The 18,150-nt window shown below is 57.8% G+C and overlaps 1 protein-coding gene across 13 annotated transcripts in view; it reads left to right on the top strand.

The window, feature by feature from the left end:
- The window catches only part of HDAC4 (histone deacetylase 4), a 290,984-nt gene that overhangs the window by 216,594 nt on the left and 56,240 nt on the right, over positions 1-18,150 (top strand). For 11 of the 13 annotated variants that reach the window (XM_036857353.1, XM_036857354.1, XM_036857352.1 and 8 more), the window contains 5 exons: positions 499-630; positions 4,374-4,486; positions 8,058-8,174; positions 8,264-8,462; positions 12,653-12,891. In XM_036857353.1, the coding sequence (XP_036713248.1) occupies positions 499-630; positions 4,374-4,486; positions 8,058-8,174; positions 8,264-8,462; positions 12,653-12,891 (800 nt within the window). The remainder of the gene's footprint in view (positions 1-498; positions 631-4,373; positions 4,487-8,057; positions 8,175-8,263; positions 8,463-12,652; positions 12,892-18,150) is intronic. The other 2 variants (XM_036857349.1, XM_036857347.1) reach the window with 1 other exon arrangement.

Genomic DNA, 18,150 nt, shown 5'->3' with positions numbered 1-18,150 from the left:
ACACCTGCAGGCAGCATGGCTAATCCTCTCCCCGGGGCGGGTTGACCTTAGCACCCTCTCGGTGGCCGGGAGCTCGAGTGGGCAGCTGGCTCCTGGGCTGTTACCTGAGGGAGGAATTTGTGATTCTCAGGTGAACGGGAAAGTCTGTAATGTAGGGGTCATAGTAACATTCGTAGGCCAGAGCCCCAAAACCATCCCCGATGGCCAGGTTTCCTCCCAGCTCCTTGTAAATGCAGTGGCCGCTCCAACATGTATATAACCCTCTGTCGCAGACAGTTCACTAAAGGCATCAGGCATGTTTGAGTCAGTGTTTGGACTGATGGATGGGGCTGGACGTCTTCTGCCCGAGGCCTCAGGATGCCGCCTTGCTCCACCCTGGAACACCGTGTCTGGGTTCAGCTAATATTTACCCAATGAGCATATTCTTACACTGCCCACGAGATAACCTTGACCCCAGTTGTGTCTGCCTGCTTCTAATGGTGTCTCCTTTTCGTGCAGCTTCTGAACCCAATCTGAAATTACGCTCCAGGCTAAAGCAGAAAGTGGCTGAAAGACGGAGCAGCCCCCTGTTACGCAGGAAAGATGGGCCAGTGGTCACGGCTCTAAAAAAGCGTCCTTTGGATGTCACAGGTATGTTCGTGCAAACCCCGCTGCCCTCTGAGAGGCTCTCCTGTGCGCTGTCCCTTCAGCACCGAAACCTGCCTCTCCGCATGTCCCCACCGCCGCCCACCCCCCGCCCCAAGGGCTCTTGTGCCCGCAGTGCCAGCCCCGGGAGTCCCAGGGCCACGGTTGGCGCCCCAGCAGGGGGTCTCAGGCCCGTCCCTATCCGTCCCTATCCCTGTACGGCAGCGTGTCCTGTTCCCGACCTTGACCCAGCCCGGCAGGTGAGAGCAGTCAGACCTCCTGACATCACAGGAGACTTTCAGGAATTTTAAGTGGAGGCTTCTCCGAAGGTGGAGTTTTAACTGATCCTGCCCTAGCAGTGGTGAATGCCACGTTTCCTACCTGCCCCACTGCCCATTAAACAGTGTCTGAACCACTGGAGAGCGTGAGAATCTTCCTGGGAAGAGTGGGAGGGACAGGGGCGGGGGAAGGAGGAGGGAGCCTGGGAGTTTCCGAGTCTCCGTTCACACGCTGCTCTCGGCCCCCACCTAGCGGCCGCCTCGGGGAAGCACACCCACCAGGCAGAGCCCCGTCCTGGGATGCACCCCACTTCCCGACACACACCCCAGTCCCTAGGGCGCACCTCACTTCCTGGGCGTGCACCCCACTTCCAGAGGGTGCACATCCACCAGCCCTAAAATCACGGGACAGAGGGGCTGCTCAGGCGGCCTGGTAACAGGAGGGGCGGGACCATGTTTGCACCAAGTGCAGGGTTTGGTGGGAAAACCAGGGCTCTCGACAGCGTCCTTCAGGGCTAAGTTCCCGGGGAAGGAGGAGGGGCTCCTGGGTGCTGGTGCTCCCCACGTGAGGGGCCGGGAACCTCACACTCAGATCTGAGTCCAGGGCCTGGGATGGGATGAGAGCCGGAGTGCCCTCAGCCCTGTCCCGCAGCCCGGGGCTGAAACCCCTAGTCCGAGGGTCTGCTTCTGGACTTCGTGGGTTTGTGTGAAGCGGAGCCTGAGGCCTCATGCCCGGGGGCCCATCTTTGTCATCGTGTGGTCATTCTGGTAGAGAGATCAGGGAAAGTGTCACCTCAAGATCCTCTGCCTGGGGGATTCCGTTCAGACTCGGGCCCCGAATGAGTTGGAGCGTGTGTCTCACCACACGTGGACCTCGTCTCTCTGAGGGATGCCAGGCCGCGGACGGCGGGCCCCTGTGTTTATTTCCAGTCCTGCCTCTGGGGGGACGGAGTCCCTGGCGGCTTCTTTCTGAGCGCCAGAGGCTCTGGCGTTCGTGCTGTCAGCCTGTGACTGTGTCAGGACCGGGCTGGGCACCAAAATGGTGAGCTGCGTTCTCACCTCCAGGGAGCTTCCGATCTAACTCCAGAGCCCAGACGTCACGTGTGGGGCAGCTAACGCACCGCACGCGGCCCCAGCTTGGCCCTGGGCTGTGTTACCCAAAGAGGGCACAGCGAAGGCAGCAGGGCAGGGCAGCGGTGGAGGCCACGCCGGGCCCGGGGAAGCTTGATGGGTGAATGCAGGCAGCACGGAGATGAGGGATGGATTTCCCGGCCAGCACACCCCGCAGCGGCTGGAGAGGCAGGGTGCTCTGAGCAGAGCTGGCTTTCCACAAGACTGGAAAATAAGGAGTTCCAGGCAGGGAGGGTCCCAGAGAGAGCGGGGGCACCTCCCCCGGGGTACTGGGGAGGTGGTGAAGGTCACTGAGCAGGAGAGGTCCACAGCGTCGCGGAAGCAGCCCCACCGGCCGGTACAGGGGGACGGGGAGGGACAGCAGTGAGACGCGGGCCAGAGGTGGCGCTGAGATGATGGTGAGACAGGTCCCGGGACGTGGCAGTGTCACTCTGCCTGTTCCCAGTCCCTCGTCAAAGCCGTGCCCATCGGGGAAAGCAAACGAGGGAATCAGCTGCCCCTCCAACACTATCCAGAGAAAATTGCCGTTAACATCTGAGCATATTTCCTTCCAGTCCTTTTTCTGTGCATTTGTCACACACCCTGTGTACACTTGTATCCTTTCCTCACTTGATATCAGTCACAACACTTTCTGGCACCTTTAATGGTATTCCATCGTGCTGATACAAATAATACCGTGACGATTACGCATTTATATTTGTTTTCTTAGACCAGATTCCTTGAAGTGGAATGAAAAAATAATCAACATTATTGAGTTGAAAACGGGTGAAAAGTTGGGAGAGATATATATTTTTTTATTGCCCCCGAAAGTTGTCGTGCTTTCCCACGCACGCCTGGGAGAATTTATCTGCCGATGCTGCTGAGACAGGCCCGCTTAAAGGAAGATGGGAGGGGCTCACCACGTGGGCGTCCGAGGCAGGGGGATGGCTGCCATGGGGGTCGGGGAAGCAAGCCCTGTCTTCACGCGTGAAGTGTGACACCTGCCAGCCCAGGTGGCCTTCCCAACCGCCCCCGGTCAGGGGGGCGCATGTGAATGTGACTTCACTGGGCGGAGACCAGGCTCTGGATCTGGTGGGAGGAGGGAGGGGAGCCGGGGCCTGAGTTCACCATCAGTGCCCCGGAGGGCGGGGCGGGCCCTCGAGTGGAGAGAGCCACTTGCTGCCAGGGTGTCCCCAGGGGGACCGCTGCTCGGTGGAGAGGATGAGAGCGCTCACGGTCCCCTCGGTTGAGGTCTGCATGTGCCCTTGGGGTCAGGTCTCCTTCCCCGAGTGAGCCGGGCCTGTGGGGTTGGGCGCTGGGGGATGGGCACTGCCGTCCACACCAGCACCCTCAGCCTCCTCACTGTCACCCCGAGTTCAGCTGGAACCAGGTTTCAGAGTCCGCCAGGCCCCGCGGGCAGCTCCGTGGTCTCGTGCGCTGAAGGGTGGCCTGCTGAGCACCGTCGGGGCGCCAGCTTAGGGAGGTGGCCCAGGCCTCCCCTCCTCGAGCCTGGGAGCCCAGATCAGGGCAGAGTCTTAAGTCGTCAGTGCCCGTGGTCGGTGAGTACTCAGGAGGGAAAGGCAAATGGCTCAGGCTGGCTCCTTCTGGAAGGTTTTAACCAGAGGCTGCCATTGATAAACGCCGTTCAGCCAGACAAGACCCTCCATTACGTCGCGTGTTTGCACACACAGCAACGGCGGCTCCTTTGGAACTGAGGGGCCGACCCGGCTGGGACACACGGCCGCCTCAGTCCCAGCCCCGATGCGTGGCTGGGGCCACTCCCCCCGCCACAGCTACTTGGAGAGTATCTTGGGGTGAGTTTTCAGATAACCCTGATCAATGACAGAAGCCACCAGCTGTGCTGTTCCCTCAATGTTTGGAAAATGCAAGGATTAGCTCAAAGCACACGTTGACCGAGGGGGCTCTGTAAGCAAGCACAGTGGATCTGACCTTCCCCTGTTCACAGTCATTTGGCCTCTGTGTTTTCTTGCCTTTTGTTGTTAGAATATCAATAAGTGTTCAGGGTCTCTTTCTGGGGTTTACGATCATCTTGATGAGACTTTTCGAAAGGGGAATAAAGTTGAGAATGTGCACAGCTTAGAAGGTGCCAGTGGGGCCCCGGTGAGCCACAGGCTTGCGACGCTCACAAGGGGTCGCTAGCAAAACTGAGAGCAGGGAATTAGCTCCATGGCCCTTGTTTGGGGACCGTGGTCCTGTTCTTTCTTGCTGGGACTTCTGCCGTCAGCCAGCTCGAAGCAGAAGTGCAGCTTTGAGGACGGGCGGCCAGCGCAGCTCAGGGCCTCGGAAGCTGTGTCCTTGCCTGACCCAAGTCAGGCTCACAGGTGTCTCTCCCACCCCCAGACTCAGCCTGCAGCAGCGCCCCGGGCTCCGCACCCAGCTCGCCCAACAACAACTCTGGGAACGCCAGCGCGGAGAATGGGATCGCGCCCGCTGTCCCCAGCATCCCGACCGAGGTCAGTGCCCAGCGCTCCTGCCCACGTCTGGTCTTTTGGCTCCAAAGAGCAGTTTCCAGCTGCCCTTCAATCTTGACTGTCAGGGGCAGCGTTTCAGCAGCATCTCAGGAACCAGGAGCCTCTGACCACAGGGGTCAGCAACCCTCACCTCTGCCGGTCAGACCCCAGGTGTGCTACAGGTTGAGAGGGATGTGGGTGCAGAGAGAGTTCCGGGAGAGCTCTCTCTGGGGGGCTGCTCCGGCCAGGTGGAGGGGGCCCCAAGGCTGGCTGCAGGTCGTGCCCTTGACCAGACCTCGGTCAGGGCCACGTTCGGGGCCGGAGGTTCCAGAACCTTCGCTCCATGCGTTCATCTCCCTCCTTATTCACTTTCTCTCCCCCGGCTCATCCCACAAGTGTCTCTGGAGCTCCTGCCTCGTGCCAGCCCTGTGCCAGGCACCCTCCCCCCCAAGGGCCTGCTTCCAGTCGTCTCTCCCGTGCCCACTGGGATGGGCGGGTGCCGACCGGTATCAGGGGCCCGAGGGCGGGGGCGACCGCTGGGGAGCCGGCTGCACACCTCGTTTCCCTGGACTGAGCCAGCGGTGCCGTGTACTTCCTGCTCAGACGGGCCTCCTGACTGCAAGGTTCTCATGAGGTTTTTTACGTTCCTTCCAACTTACAGGAGGCTATAATTTATCAAATACTGGTATTTACTTTCCTCCTTAAATATTTAGAAATGAGTCCTGCCCTTCCAGAGGGTTGACAAGTCTTAGTTGGAGGACACAGGCACACCTGTCCACTCCATTTTCATTTCCAATTTCTAGACGCTTAAGGTATAGGCAGATTTTTAGAAACTAAGATGACTGCTAGAAATGATTTTGTACTACTGCCTCTGGCTTGCCGAATCCCCATTTTCTTTTATTCTTTTCCTTTATATGTCTACTCCTTTTATTACCTGTGCATTTCAACCTACCGGTTTAAATACTTGTTTACATTATTAAAAGTTTTAACAATGCTTCTCTGTGAGACTGAGTTCATAGCTGAGGTCTACCTGTAATTAGCCTTAGAGCTTGGCCTAGAAATTGCTACCTGGAATGAGATGTGAGTGCTGGATGTGGCTTGTCAGTAGCTGTCATAGATCCTGATTTTATTTAAAACGGGCAGTTATGTACCTAATGGTTCATGTTGTAGAGATGCCTTATTTGGGTGGATGCCAGTTTAAATTATGTGTTAATTTTTACAAATCACACGTTAATGTAAATTAAGCTACTGCAGATTAGTAGACGTCAGAGGATTCACAAGAAACGTAAAGAGTGCAGTTTTCATGTTTTACGTTAGATATTCATTGTGATCGTGGGGGTAGTCTTTGAAAATCTGATCACAGTTGGGTGTCCTTTGTGGATTTCAAGTACAGTTAGAATGGGACAGTCCTCTGAGAGTTCCTCCTCCAGTCCAGAGGTGAGGCGGGGTGCTCATGCGGGAGCGAGGCCCACCGGCCCGGCACCCCCTTTCCCTGCTTGACTGAGGGGCGCTCAGCAACCTCCACACCTCCCCCGCCCCGCTTACATGGAGGAAGCAGGGCTCCCCGGACCCGTGGACAGCCTCTCCCCAGGGGAGGACATTCGGCCGATGCCGAAAGCCAAGTGTGATTCGGGGGCGTGCAGAGGGCGCGCTGCCCCGGCCCTGGCCTTTCTGGGCAGCTGGGCAGCTGAGGAGCACGTCTAGGGCAGATGGAGATGGCCGGCACCGGAAATGCGGGCAAATCAACATACCAGACAATTCCCAGAAGGCCGCTTTAGTTCTAAAAATAAATCAGGTAAAAAAAAAAAGAAAAAAAAAGCCTTGGTTATAACGAGGAAATGACAACTTTCAAACATTAAATGTTTGCTTATTTTGTTCCTGGACAAATCCAGGAACAAAATCGTGCTTTCCTTGGCAATCTCAATCACTTTCTCTAAATCATAGCTTGCTGATTTTTTTTTTTTATCTAGAAAAAGGACTACTTTTTAAAGTAGCCCTTTAATCATTACTGTACAGTTGAATATGTGAACGAACTAAAGGTGGCCGCAGCCATGTCTCTGGGGAAGATGCACTAACTTCCCTCCCAGGTGAAGAACGCCGGTCCTTCCTGCTCTGCCCTTAGAGCATGAGGACGGAGTTTATCACGTGCGTGTGTGTTTCCAAGCAACACCAAGTATGACACCATGAAGCCACCTAGGAAATTCTGCAAAGCACCGAATACCTGCGCACACGCCCTGGGGTGGTAATCGCCCAGTCCTCTGATGGACTTTCCAGCCGGGGCTTGTTTACAATAACTTGTGACAACTTTCAGCTCATATTGTTCTTTAACCTTGCAAATGAAATTTTAAAGCACCCAAAATGTTTCTCATCCTTAATTATGTAGTCTGTTGTGAGAAGAACTAGGAGAGAATTGGTTGTATGTCCAGCACTAGTGTTATTTTCCATGACACCACCAGCTGGCGTCACGGCAACCACCTTCTCGTCCTCTTCTTCCTGTGCCCTTGGTCCCGCACAGGTCACTGGGCATCTAGTGAGGGAGGATACAGTGTGAATAGGACAGTGTCCTTTTAGCAAAGAACCTTCATTCTAGAAGCAAAAAGATGTGAAATACGACAGCAATTCAAGTCCTCGGGGACTGGTACTTAACCACACGTGAAAAATAAGTTCCCAAGTCATCAACAAGATTTTTCCAACCTGAACGTCCCCATGTGTAAACACGCCCTCATGGATTTATCCTCTGACACGCTGTAGCACAGCGTGGAGAGAGCGCTCCTGTGGCCAGGTCTGTGTGCATCCAGCTTTATCTCCTAAGAGTGCATCCTGAGGGTGGAGTGGGATTTTAGGATTTAAGGTTAGATCCGGTTTTAAGGCTTTTGACATGGATTGCCAAATTGTCCTGCAGAAGGAGCATGCCGATTTATGATCCAGCCAGCAGTGTGTTTCTGTTTCTCTGGGTCAAGGTGCTATAGTCATTTTTGAAAATGTTTGCCAACTGGATAGGTTTTTAAATGTTTTTAGATTTTTAGATATGTTTTTAGATTACTGATGATGTTGAGTATTTTTTTTCTCCATACTGGTTCTTCTTTGTCATTTCTCACTAATTTTTGTTTGATTTGCATGCTCTTTATATATTGGTCTTTGTCTCTACTATACGTTGCCAACCTTGTTGTCACCATTATTTGCCTTTTATGTGAGGGGATTTCTTTTTTAATCAATACTTTCTTCTCTGGTTTCTACCTCTCATGTTACGTTTGGAAAGACATTCCCGACTCTAAGAATATATTTTTAAATATATTGTCCTAGATTTTATTCTGATAGTTTACAATGATGAGTGAATTGAATAAGAACAAAACAAGAGAGTGAAGGATTGTGAATCAGGCTGTAGTGCTTGTGGCCTGCTTTGAATGCCGTGTTCGCCCCCGTGCTGTCCTCGTTAATAGATTTCTGTACCGGGGATCTCAGAACTGGGCGTGGTCTGCCCCAAAGTGTTTTCTGTGGTCGTTTCCCTTGGCGAGTGTCACCCAGGCTTGGCGGTGCAGAGCCTGTGTGATGGCCCTGTGTGCTCTGTCCCCAGACCAGCCTGGCGCACAGACTCGTGACGCGAGAAGGCTCGGTGGGCCCGCTGCCCCTATACACGTCACCATCCCTGCCCAACATCACGCTGGGACTTCCCGCCACCGGCCCCTCCGCAGTAAGTGGGCGCCCACGGGTCTGGGTGGCAGTGGCGCGGGGCGGCTGTCCCAGGCCCCTGACTCCGGGAGCCCGGTTGTGCCTCTCCAGGGGGCGGCCAGCCAGCAGGAGGCCGAGAGACTGGCCCTCCCGGCCCTCCAGCAACGCATCTCCCTCTTCCCCGGCACCCACCTCACCCCCTACCTGGGCACCGCACCCCTGGAACGCGACTCGGGGGCGGCTCCCAGCTCCCTTCTGCAGCACGTGGTCCTCCTGGAGCAGCCGCCCGCGCAGACGCCCCTCGTCACAGGTGAGCACGCTGCGGGCCGCGTCGGGCCGTCGTGGGCTCCCCGGGAGGGCCGTCGGGGTGGCTTGTCCCCCCCCAGAACTTCTGGACTTGCTCCTCGCATGCCAGGCTGTGGCCGGATAGACCGAGTCCACTCGCAGAGCCCGGTGCGTGGAAGCAGGAGTGTCAGACACACCTGCTGGTTAATTTCCCGAGAGCAGGCTGACGGCCCCCCTGATGGGTCTGCCCTTTGGGTCGTCGGACACGTGATGGAAGCCCAGGGTTGGCTCTGGTGGGCAGCGGGTTTCTATTAGCAGCAACATTTTTGTTAATGTGCCCCATCTAAGGGGTGGTTATATTTAGAAAAAAATAGGAGATTTGCTATGAAATTTGCCTAGCAACAACAGTGTAAAAGTGTTACTTTCCGAGTGACGGAGTGCGTGGGGCTCACCATGAAATGAGGGGGCCCTGCCGTAGGGTCATCACCCCAGGTCCAGGCCCCATCCAGCGGGGTGTTCAGCTTCCTCCCTGGGTTTTGCAGGGGTCTACTGAGCCCTGAGTATCAGCGGGGCGGCCCTGACCTCGCTCCCTCCTCAGCTGTGAGGTGCTCTGGTTGCGGTGGTGACTCTTGGTCATTTATCGTTTTTAACCTTCAACCTCATTCTCTCCCTCACCTCCCTGCTGGCCTGTCTGTCCTTCCTGGGGGTCTCGTGGGCCATTCCCTGCCCCCTCCCTGATCCTGGGATCTCTGGAGTCACCCTACACTCGTAGGAAGGCCCGGGAAGCCCTGCCAGGGTCCAGAGCTGTGCCAGTGTGGCCATCCACATTGAAAGCTAAAAGCAGAGGGAAAGATTTGACGGGGAGTCCCACGTGTGACTCATCGGATGCTCATGTGGCCCCTGGCTGTGGGGCAGCAGGAACGTGGAACACTCCGTCAGCCCAGGAAGCTCTCAGCCCCGGCGTGGCGCTTAGCCCCAGCTCTCAGCGTGGAAGCAGCCTGCGTGGGCCTCCCTCTCTCCTCCCGCGCAGCACACGGGATGCTGCTCGCTCAGCACTGGCAAGGCCCGCACGGCGCCTTCTGGACCCACCGCCCTTTTCTCAGAGCCCTTTCTCTGCGTCAGGCCCCGCTCAGGTGCCCCCGGCCCTCCTCCCGGGCTCTCTGTGCAGGCAGTTTCTGGGCATGCTTCCGTCCCCCCGGAGAACAGACGCTGGGCTTTCCCCACAACCTTGCCACCCCCCGTGGGCACCCCCGCGGTGTTTGATGCTGGAAGGTACACAGTAGACATTTCTGCGATGGAGCCATGTGCCAGGAGGGGTGTCTGAGCAGAGTCAGGAAGGGTCATTCATTGCAGGTTTGCCTCTGGCAGGTTCCCGGAGGTTCCCCAGTGGTCGACCCACGGACCCGCCTGCTTGCTGGTGGTCACTGTGGACAGACAGACAGTGTCAGAGCTAGAACCGCATCGTTTCACAAATACTCAGAAGCAGGTCCCTGTGGGAGGGGCAGGCTGGGCCCTCCCCCCGCCCAACCCAGCGGACCTCTGCAGGCCGCTGGTCACCCAGCACAGAATTTGATCCTAATTAACTGTGCCCTCATGCTTGAAAGTTTTACAACATATACTGAACACCAGCTGCTTTTGAGTTATCGTCAAAAACTCCTGTTAATGATCTAAGGGGTCATCTTTAGGTTCTGAACCGGAAACTACCTGCCCGCTGATGGGTTCGCTACTGGAAGGTCAGGACGTCCAGTTTTCAGTGACGCTGACACTACACTTGTCCCCGAGCGTGGTAGCCCCACAGTTTTACCCTCCAGAGGCACTAGAGTCAAGTTTGGGGTGAGTGGGATGGGGGTGAGAGGTGAGGTCTGGGGGCAGAACAAAACTGGGGTCCAGCCCGAAAGGCCTGCGCCCCGGGCAGCTCTGTGTCAAACCCAAGCATCGCCGGCGTCGGGGTGTGTAAGGCCTCTCCACCGTCAGCGCACGCCCGCGCCCCCGCGGGAACCGCGGCCTGTGTCCTCTGGGAGGCGTCGCCCGGTGAAGGCAGGTGTCTGCGCCGTCGTCGAGCTACTGGAGGCCCAGATCAGAGGGAGGGGAGCCCTGGAGAACCCGCAGCGGTGGCAGGAACCGGAGTCCCAGCCTCGCCGGCCCGCCTGAGCTCCTTGTTCCTGAGCCTGTGTCCAGCCGGACGTCAGATCACCATGGAATTAGTATTCCCTCCTCTAGAAATGAGAGAAGCTTCTCTGCGGGATATGATGCGGGGTCGGCCCAGATGACCCCAGCGCAGGGCTCTGCTGTCCCATCACCTGTTACGCCCTCATCCTTGGGGGTCCACAGAAACTTTAAAAACAACAAGGGATGTTTTCCAAGAAGGGAGCTTTTCAGTAACTAAGTAGCCTTTTAATCCCATAAATGTAGCGTTTTGGGCTGACGTCCTTATCCCCTCCATGAAATGGTTTAATCCCCCATCACACCTACATCAACAATTGATGAATTCTGAAAGACCTTCTTTACGATGATGCCATTCTTTTTTTAAAACTTTTCTAGAAAGCTGGGGAGAGAATGATTCTATTCTATCTCTAACACATTTTGAGTTATTCAGTTTAATTTAGTAGCCAAGCAGACAGTAAAGTTTAAGATAACTTACCTTTCCAGAAAACTACTGGTTTGGATAAAAAGAGATGGTGGCTTAGGAAACTGTGATTGATTACCTTTTTGAAAAGGTAACAAGGGACAGTTTTGCTAGGGTTGAGGGTTTTTTTCCTGTTGGCACAAAGTAGTATTTTTAATTCAGAAATAGCCCCCACAAAGGGACCAGGAAAAGACTGAGAGTCCGTACCCACCAGGGGTCTCAGGCTCGACTAAACATGGCAACACAGCCCCGCTGGCTTTGCAGACCCTGGGGGAGGGCAGGAGCCACCCACCTGTCAGCAGGGCCACCTCGGGCAGGTGCCCCGTCGCAGGAGCCAGCCTCTCTGGGCAGCCGAGAGCTGGCATGTCAGTTCACCTGCTGTTTCTCCTGGTCAGACACTGTGACCTGGGGTCATAGTCTGCCTGAGTGATGTTTAGATGTTGTTCAGGTGCCAGGGAACAGACACTCAGGTGGCCTGGGATGGGTTTGTTATACCCTTTTGCCCATGGAACCGGGGAAAAATGGTAAACTATCTAAACCAACAATTTGTAAAAGAAAAAATACTGGGACTTCCCTGGTGGCAAAGTGGTTAAGAATCCGCCTGCCAATGCAGGGGACACGGGTTCGAGCCCTGGTCCGGGAAGATCCCACATGCTGCGGGGCAACTAAGCCCGTGCGCCACAACTACTGAGCCTGCACTCTGGAGCCCGTGAGCCACAACTACTGAGCGCGTGCGCCACAACTGCTGAAGCCCGCGTGCCCTAGAGCCCGTGCTCTGCAACAAGAGAAGCCACCGCAATGAGAAGCCCGCGCACCGCAATGAAGAGTAACCCCCGCTCGCCGCAACTAGAGAAAGCCCGCGCACAGCAACAAAGACCCAACGCAGCCAAAAATAAATAAATAAATAAATATCAATCAAAACTCATTAAAAAAAAAACACTGATGGTTGGAATACAAAGGAATACAGAAGGAAAAACGTTTACCTTCCTGGGTTTTGCATGAGGAGGTTGCATTTTAAAACAAGATTCAAACACAGATTCAAACAAGACCCTGTCCCGTCAACATAGATTCTTAATTTAAAAACTTAGTCCAGGCACGGGTGCGGCCAAGCTGCCCTTTTCCTATGCAGCTGGTAGCAAAACCTTTCCAGAAGTTCATAGAAAGAGATTTTGGCGATGTGCATCAGGATTTTTTAAAGTGTTCATGCCCTCTTTGTGTATAAAATCTGTGCTCTAAGAGAACTTTAAGATGGTTTGATCCCTAGGGACCACTGATCCTCACACCCCGGTTCTGGGGGCTGTCGGGGCGCGGCATGCTCTTCCAGGACGCTCTGGAGGCACCAGAACCCTGGCCCCTTCCTCAGCCGGACCTGGGCCCCTCTGAGTGCGTTCGTGCCGGGGCTACTCTCGTTTACGGCCTGGACCTGGGTGTCCGGGGAGCGGATGATGGAAGGCCTCTGCCCTGAAGCCCAAGCTTAGAGCAGGCCCGGCGGGCTGCAGGGAGGCGGTGCCGGGCCGGCCGGCCTCCGTCAGTCACTCAGCGGCCCTCTCCCCTCCCCTCTGCCGCCTCTCCCCCTGTGTTCTCTTCAGACCGCTATCTTGCAGGCCTGGGAGCGCTGCCCCTGCACGCGCAGCCCCTGGTGGGGGCGGAGCGCGTGTCCCCGTCGGTGCACAAGCTGCGGCAGCACCGCCCGCTGGGCCGCACGCAGTCGGCGCCGCTGCCCCAGAGCGCGCAGGCGCTGCAGCACCTGGTGGTCCAGCAGCAGCACCAGCAGTTCCTGGAGAAGCACAAGCAGCAGTTCCAGCAGCCGCAGCTGCACCTCAGCAAGGTGAGACCCGGGCCGCGGGGGGCGGGCGGCGGGGCCGGGGGCTGGGGTGCGGCCGGGGCGGGCTGTGCGTGCGGCCGGAGCGGCTGTGCGTGCGACCGGGGCGGGCTGTGCGTGCGGCCGGAGCGGCTGTGCGTGCGGCCGGGGCGGGCTGTGCGTGCGGCCGGAGCGGCTGTGCGTGCGGCCGGGGCGGGCTGTGCGTGCGGCCGGAGCGGCTGTGCGTGCGGCCGGGGCGGGCTGTGCGTGCGGTCGGAGCGGCTGTGCGTGCGGCCGGGGCGGGCTGTGCGTGCGGCCGGAGCGGCTGTGCGTGCGGCCGGGGCGGGCTGTGCGTGCGGTCGGAGCGGCTGTGCGTGCGAAGCGTCTCTTTCCCGGGCGCTTTATTCTACTTGCCCCGCACGGTTCTCTGGGGTCACTTAACCCTCTTAAGCAGACCTGCAGCAGAGAGTCCCCAGCGGAGGCACGGGGCCCCCAAAGCACGGGCTCCGAGCCCCCTGGCACTCGTGCCCTGCCCGCCTGTTGCAGCAGCCTCGTCGGAAGGGCTCCCGCCCAGAGGTCTGCATCCCTCCAAGGTCTGACGGTCACTCCCGGCCCCCTTTCAACAGGAAGCTGCGGCAAGGTTAGCGTGGCCCTGCTGGTCATGGAAACAGGGGAGAAGCAATTCTGAGTGGCTTGTTTCAAACGCTCACATTCGAAGTGAAGCCTCCTTCTGTCAGAGAAGGAGACGAGCCACTTCGGAACGTGGTCCAGCGGTTCCTCCGAAGGTTAAACACGGAGCGACCACGTTGCCTGGCAGCTCGGGGGCATCTGTCCGGGAGAACTCAGGGCGAGGGCCTCACAGCAGCGCTGCTCCGGCTGGGTGGGCCGGGGGCAGCCACGTGCCCATCGCACGGTGCGTGGTAAACAGCGCGTGGCACGTCCGTACGATGGGACGTTGCTCGGCCACAAAGAGGAAAGAAGCACTGACCCAGGCTACACGTGGGTAAACCCCGAAAACGTGATGCTGAGTGAAAAAAGCCAGGCACAAAAGACTAAACACATGGTGCGTGATCCCATTCACGTGAAACGTCCAGAACAGGCAGATCCATAGACAGAAAGTAGGTTGGTGGTCACCAGGGGCTGGGGGTGCGACGTTTCTTTATGAGAGCGTGGAAACGTTCCAAAAGCAGGTTATAGTGACGGTTGCATAACTCTGTAAATATACTGAAAACCACTGTGTTATACAATTTAAAGGGCGTGAATTTTATGCTATGTGAATTACATCTCAATAAAGCTGTTAAAAAAAATAAGAGGATGAGGTGATAGGAGGCAACTTTGGGGATTTTCTGAAGGAAACGTGAGAACGCTGGCAGATTGGGGGCAGCGAGACCTGATTATGGATGTGTCTACTTCCCGTGAAAGCTCACCCGTCATTTCCCCTTTTCGGGTGGGTCACCTGTGCTCCACTTGTCAGATGCGCTTAGGCCTCTGTCTGCTTCCCTGGGGGATGGAAGGGTCAGGGAGGGGAGGGGCCTAGGGAGGAGGGAAGGGTCATGTGTCTAGGTGCCCAGCAGGTGGGATGTGCCCGGCAGGTGCAAGGTGGAGAGGTGAGGGGGGGGCCCCGCCCGGGGCCCCGCCCCCCGCCCTCTCCAGGGATGAGGCCAGACGCTCAGGGCAGGCCAAGCCCAGGCCCCTGCTGCCCACCAGGCGCTGGGACACAGGCTCACCAGCCCCCGCCCGAGAGCCCCCTTGGCTGCGCGGGCTTTCCTACCAGACAGCACAGGGCGGTGTCCGGAGTGGGAGGGGCCGCTGAAGCCAGCCCCCCACTCGGGCAGGAAAGGCACCTGATCAGGGTGGGCGGGTGGGGCACCACCAGGTGTCAAAGCGTCAAGGGCACTTCACGTCACCTTTCTAATACCGACCGGCTTCTTAATTGTACTACGTCATTAACGGAGTGACGGGTAGGAGGTTTTAGGAAGACGGGAAACACCTGTTCACGTGTGGTACATTCGTCACAGAGTGATCTAGCAGCTGGCTGGTCCCCTGGATTTTATTCTGTGATTGACTTGTCACAGCAGACGACAGTTGACTGAAGTGTTTGTACGCTGTTCTCCTGGGATGTGCAGGGAGCTGACAGTCGTATCTAGTACCGCCAGCACTGACATTTCTGCCCTTCATCTTGGGGGGCTCGTACCCCGACGGCCCCCGAGCCAGCTCCCTGCAGCCCTGGCCAGCGTGCACCGGGATTGCAGCCGTTCCTTACGTGCTTCCCGGCTTGTTCAGCCTCCTTGTGAATATGAAAACTGGGCCTCGTTTGCTTGGGTGTCTAATTGTGAGTGTGTCCAGTGACCTTTAAATGCTGGCCTGCTCACCGGTTAGGTTTGGGCCCTGAACTCCAGTCTGGCTCTTAGAAGCTTCTTGTTATGAACACGGGTTACGTCCGTTCTCGTTTAATTGATGAGAGGGCGCTCCCAAGATCCTGAAGGCCTTTGGGAGACGAAGAGCCGATCCATTTGTCCCGTCTGCTGCTGCATCACCTCTGACGTTTCCGCTGTCGCACTTGCCCGCGGTGAGCCTCGCTTCCTCTCACGGAGCCAGATCTGCTGTGACCGGCCCGGCCTGTGGGTGCAGAGCTGCGTTTCACAGACGGACAGGGAGAGAAACAGACCTCTGTCTGTGGCCGTGGCCCAAGGAGACTGGCTGCACACACACCGGTGTCACTGCTGAGAGAAGACCCCTGGCGGGTGTGTGGCAGGCCCCTCGGCGTCACAGGGAGGCCGCCACGTGGGGACAGCCCTCCCAGCTGGGCCCTCGCAGCTCCTCCCGACCACCCCCCAGACGCTCCCCCCCCCCAGTGTGGAGTTCCCCCCCTGCCGAGAGGTGTTGCATCCTGCCAGGCCTTGCCAGGACGGGCTGCAGGGATGGGGGTCGTGCCCCTGGGATCCCTGACCGTGAAGCTGCAGGGGGAAGGGAGGGGACACTCCTCACCCAGGCCGACCTGGGAGGCGAGGGCGGGTGTGCCCGGGCTGGGGGCAGGAGCCCCGCCACACGGGGCAGAGGACGCACGTGGAAACCTCTGAGGCTTGCGCATCCGGCCCTTGAACCCTTACGCCCGTCATTCATGGAAAGAAGTAGAGCACAGCCCACAGACCTCGCGCTGACGTCCACAGGCAACACGTTCACACCACCCCAACCCCGATGGCCCGGCTCCACGCCGACGGACACACGCCCGGCCCGAGGGCCCCGCGGGGGCACCGCCCACATCTCTCCTGAGGGGACAGCCCTCCTCCACCTCTGGGGCACTTTACAGAGTACGTGCACTCTCCCGAAATGTCAGCCTCGTACGGGACACCTGAAGACAAATTTTCACCTGTAGCTGGACCCAAATCAGACCAAAAAGGCCACGAGTGGCGTTACTGGAACAACGGAGGAAACTTAAATACAGGTCAACAGGACCACACACAGTTACTAAGTTCACACGTAACACACAGCGGGTACGGGTACTGAATTCATCTGTAGGACGCAGCAGATACGGCAGATACCGTTGCTAAGCCCCGCCCTCAAAGCGCCACGGTGGACAGTTTCCCCGGGGTTCCGGGGAGACCATCGCGCTGACACGTCTGCCGGCTGGGTCCGGCAGCCCGACGGCCCGCGGTGGGTCAGCAGAAGGACAGGCGGCCTCTGCCTCTATTTCCACGGCCCGCCGACTGTTGATGTCCAGGCGAAGGGCACGTGGAGTGTCTTACACTGTTCTCGAAACCGTCCTGTAGTTTTGGAGTTGAAAGGAAAGTGCTGGAAGAAAGCGAGGACTGAGCTTCTGTCCACTGAGCGCGCCTTCCCGTGGCTGCTCTCCTTTTCTCCTCGGTGATCATGCTCTCAGCTTTGTCACAACCCGCTTTCCTCCTGGACGACGAGGACCCTCTGCCCTTCTGTCGCCGCTCCCGGGGCCTCCACCTCCTCTGCGTCCCCGGATGTACTTACCCACTCAGAGGCTGCCTGCCGTAGGGCCCGGAGCAGGCCTGGCGGCCTCAGGACCAGGCGCAGCTTGCGGGTGACCCCCCTGCAGGCCACCCTCGGGCCACGGCGCTGCAGCCTCCCTCCTTCTCCAGGTCCCCTGCAGGGGCCCCGCCCTCCCCCTCGGCCTCCCCTGCGGGAGCCTCTCTCCTGCTCCCTCTGCCCACGTGGCCTCCCCACCTCCCCCGAAGTACCCGCCCCCCGGCCCTCAGCCGCCCGGGCTCCCTCCACAAGCCTGGCTTGGAGCATCTGTGCTCCCCGCTTCCATTTTCCATCTGCCCAGCCCTCCCCTCACTGCGCCAGGACCCACCTCCCTGCTGGCCTTCGGCCCGCTCCTGGCTGAGCACCCAAGGGTCATTTCCCTGCAGGCAGTCCCCTGACCCTTTCGGATCTTTCCACGGAGTGGAGAGGAGGTTGCCACCCGCTCTGAGAAAGCACCTGCCTCCTGGACCTTCGTCTGGAGGGTGAAGTCCATGGTGTGGGGAGCCCCCATCCCCGTGCCCTCCCCCTGCTGTCCACGCCCCCGTCCCTGTCCCTGTGTCCCTCTCCCTGACCTCCACCCCTCTGTCCATTGTTGCCAATTCTTTCACACCCTCGCCCTCCAGCGCATCGCAAGGGGCCTTGGCCGCTCTCATATCCATCCTGGCTGCCGTCCCCCCTTCCTGTTTCCCTCCCCATCCCTCTGCCGTGGCGTCCTCTCACCGGGTCTGTTCCCCAGCCACCTTCTCAGGCCCCACGCTCAGTAAACCTCCCATAAACCCCACCCTGTTACCTGTCAGACTCTGCGCCAGGCCCTGGGGGACAGCAGAAACGAGAGAACTTTGACCCCATGGATCCTAAAGCCAAGGCTTATAATGCCATTTGCTGAGGTTTAGAGGCGCCCGCGGACCTGCGGGGGCCCGGGAGAGGCCCAGCGCCCTCTTCCGGCAGAGACGGGTCCTCCCTGCCTCAACCCCCCACCCCCAGTCGAGGGGCAGGTAGGGGGGCAGTCACAGTCTGGCCCCGAGTGGACTCTGTCCAGGCACGAAGCTCATCATGGGGCCTCGCGGGCTCCAGGTGTGTGGGAAGCAGATGGGATTGACAAATCTCAAAATCATCAAAAACAGACTTTCAAAACACTTTTTTTTTTTTTTGATGAACCACTGTGAGAAATCTGTCGAAGCACCTGCATGTAAGGTTGGCGGATTGTTTACTCGAAATAGAGCTTTGAGCTTGTCTGCCAGCCAGCACCCTCCCGCCCCGGCTTTCTCTCCACTCACACCCCCTCGCCTT

Source organism: Balaenoptera musculus, chromosome 7 (genome assembly GCF_009873245.2).
Source record: "Balaenoptera musculus isolate JJ_BM4_2016_0621 chromosome 7, mBalMus1.pri.v3, whole genome shotgun sequence".
Classification (NCBI taxonomy): Eukaryota; Metazoa; Chordata; class Mammalia; order Artiodactyla; family Balaenopteridae; genus Balaenoptera; species Balaenoptera musculus.
This window is presented reverse-complemented; position numbering and strand designations above follow the sequence as displayed.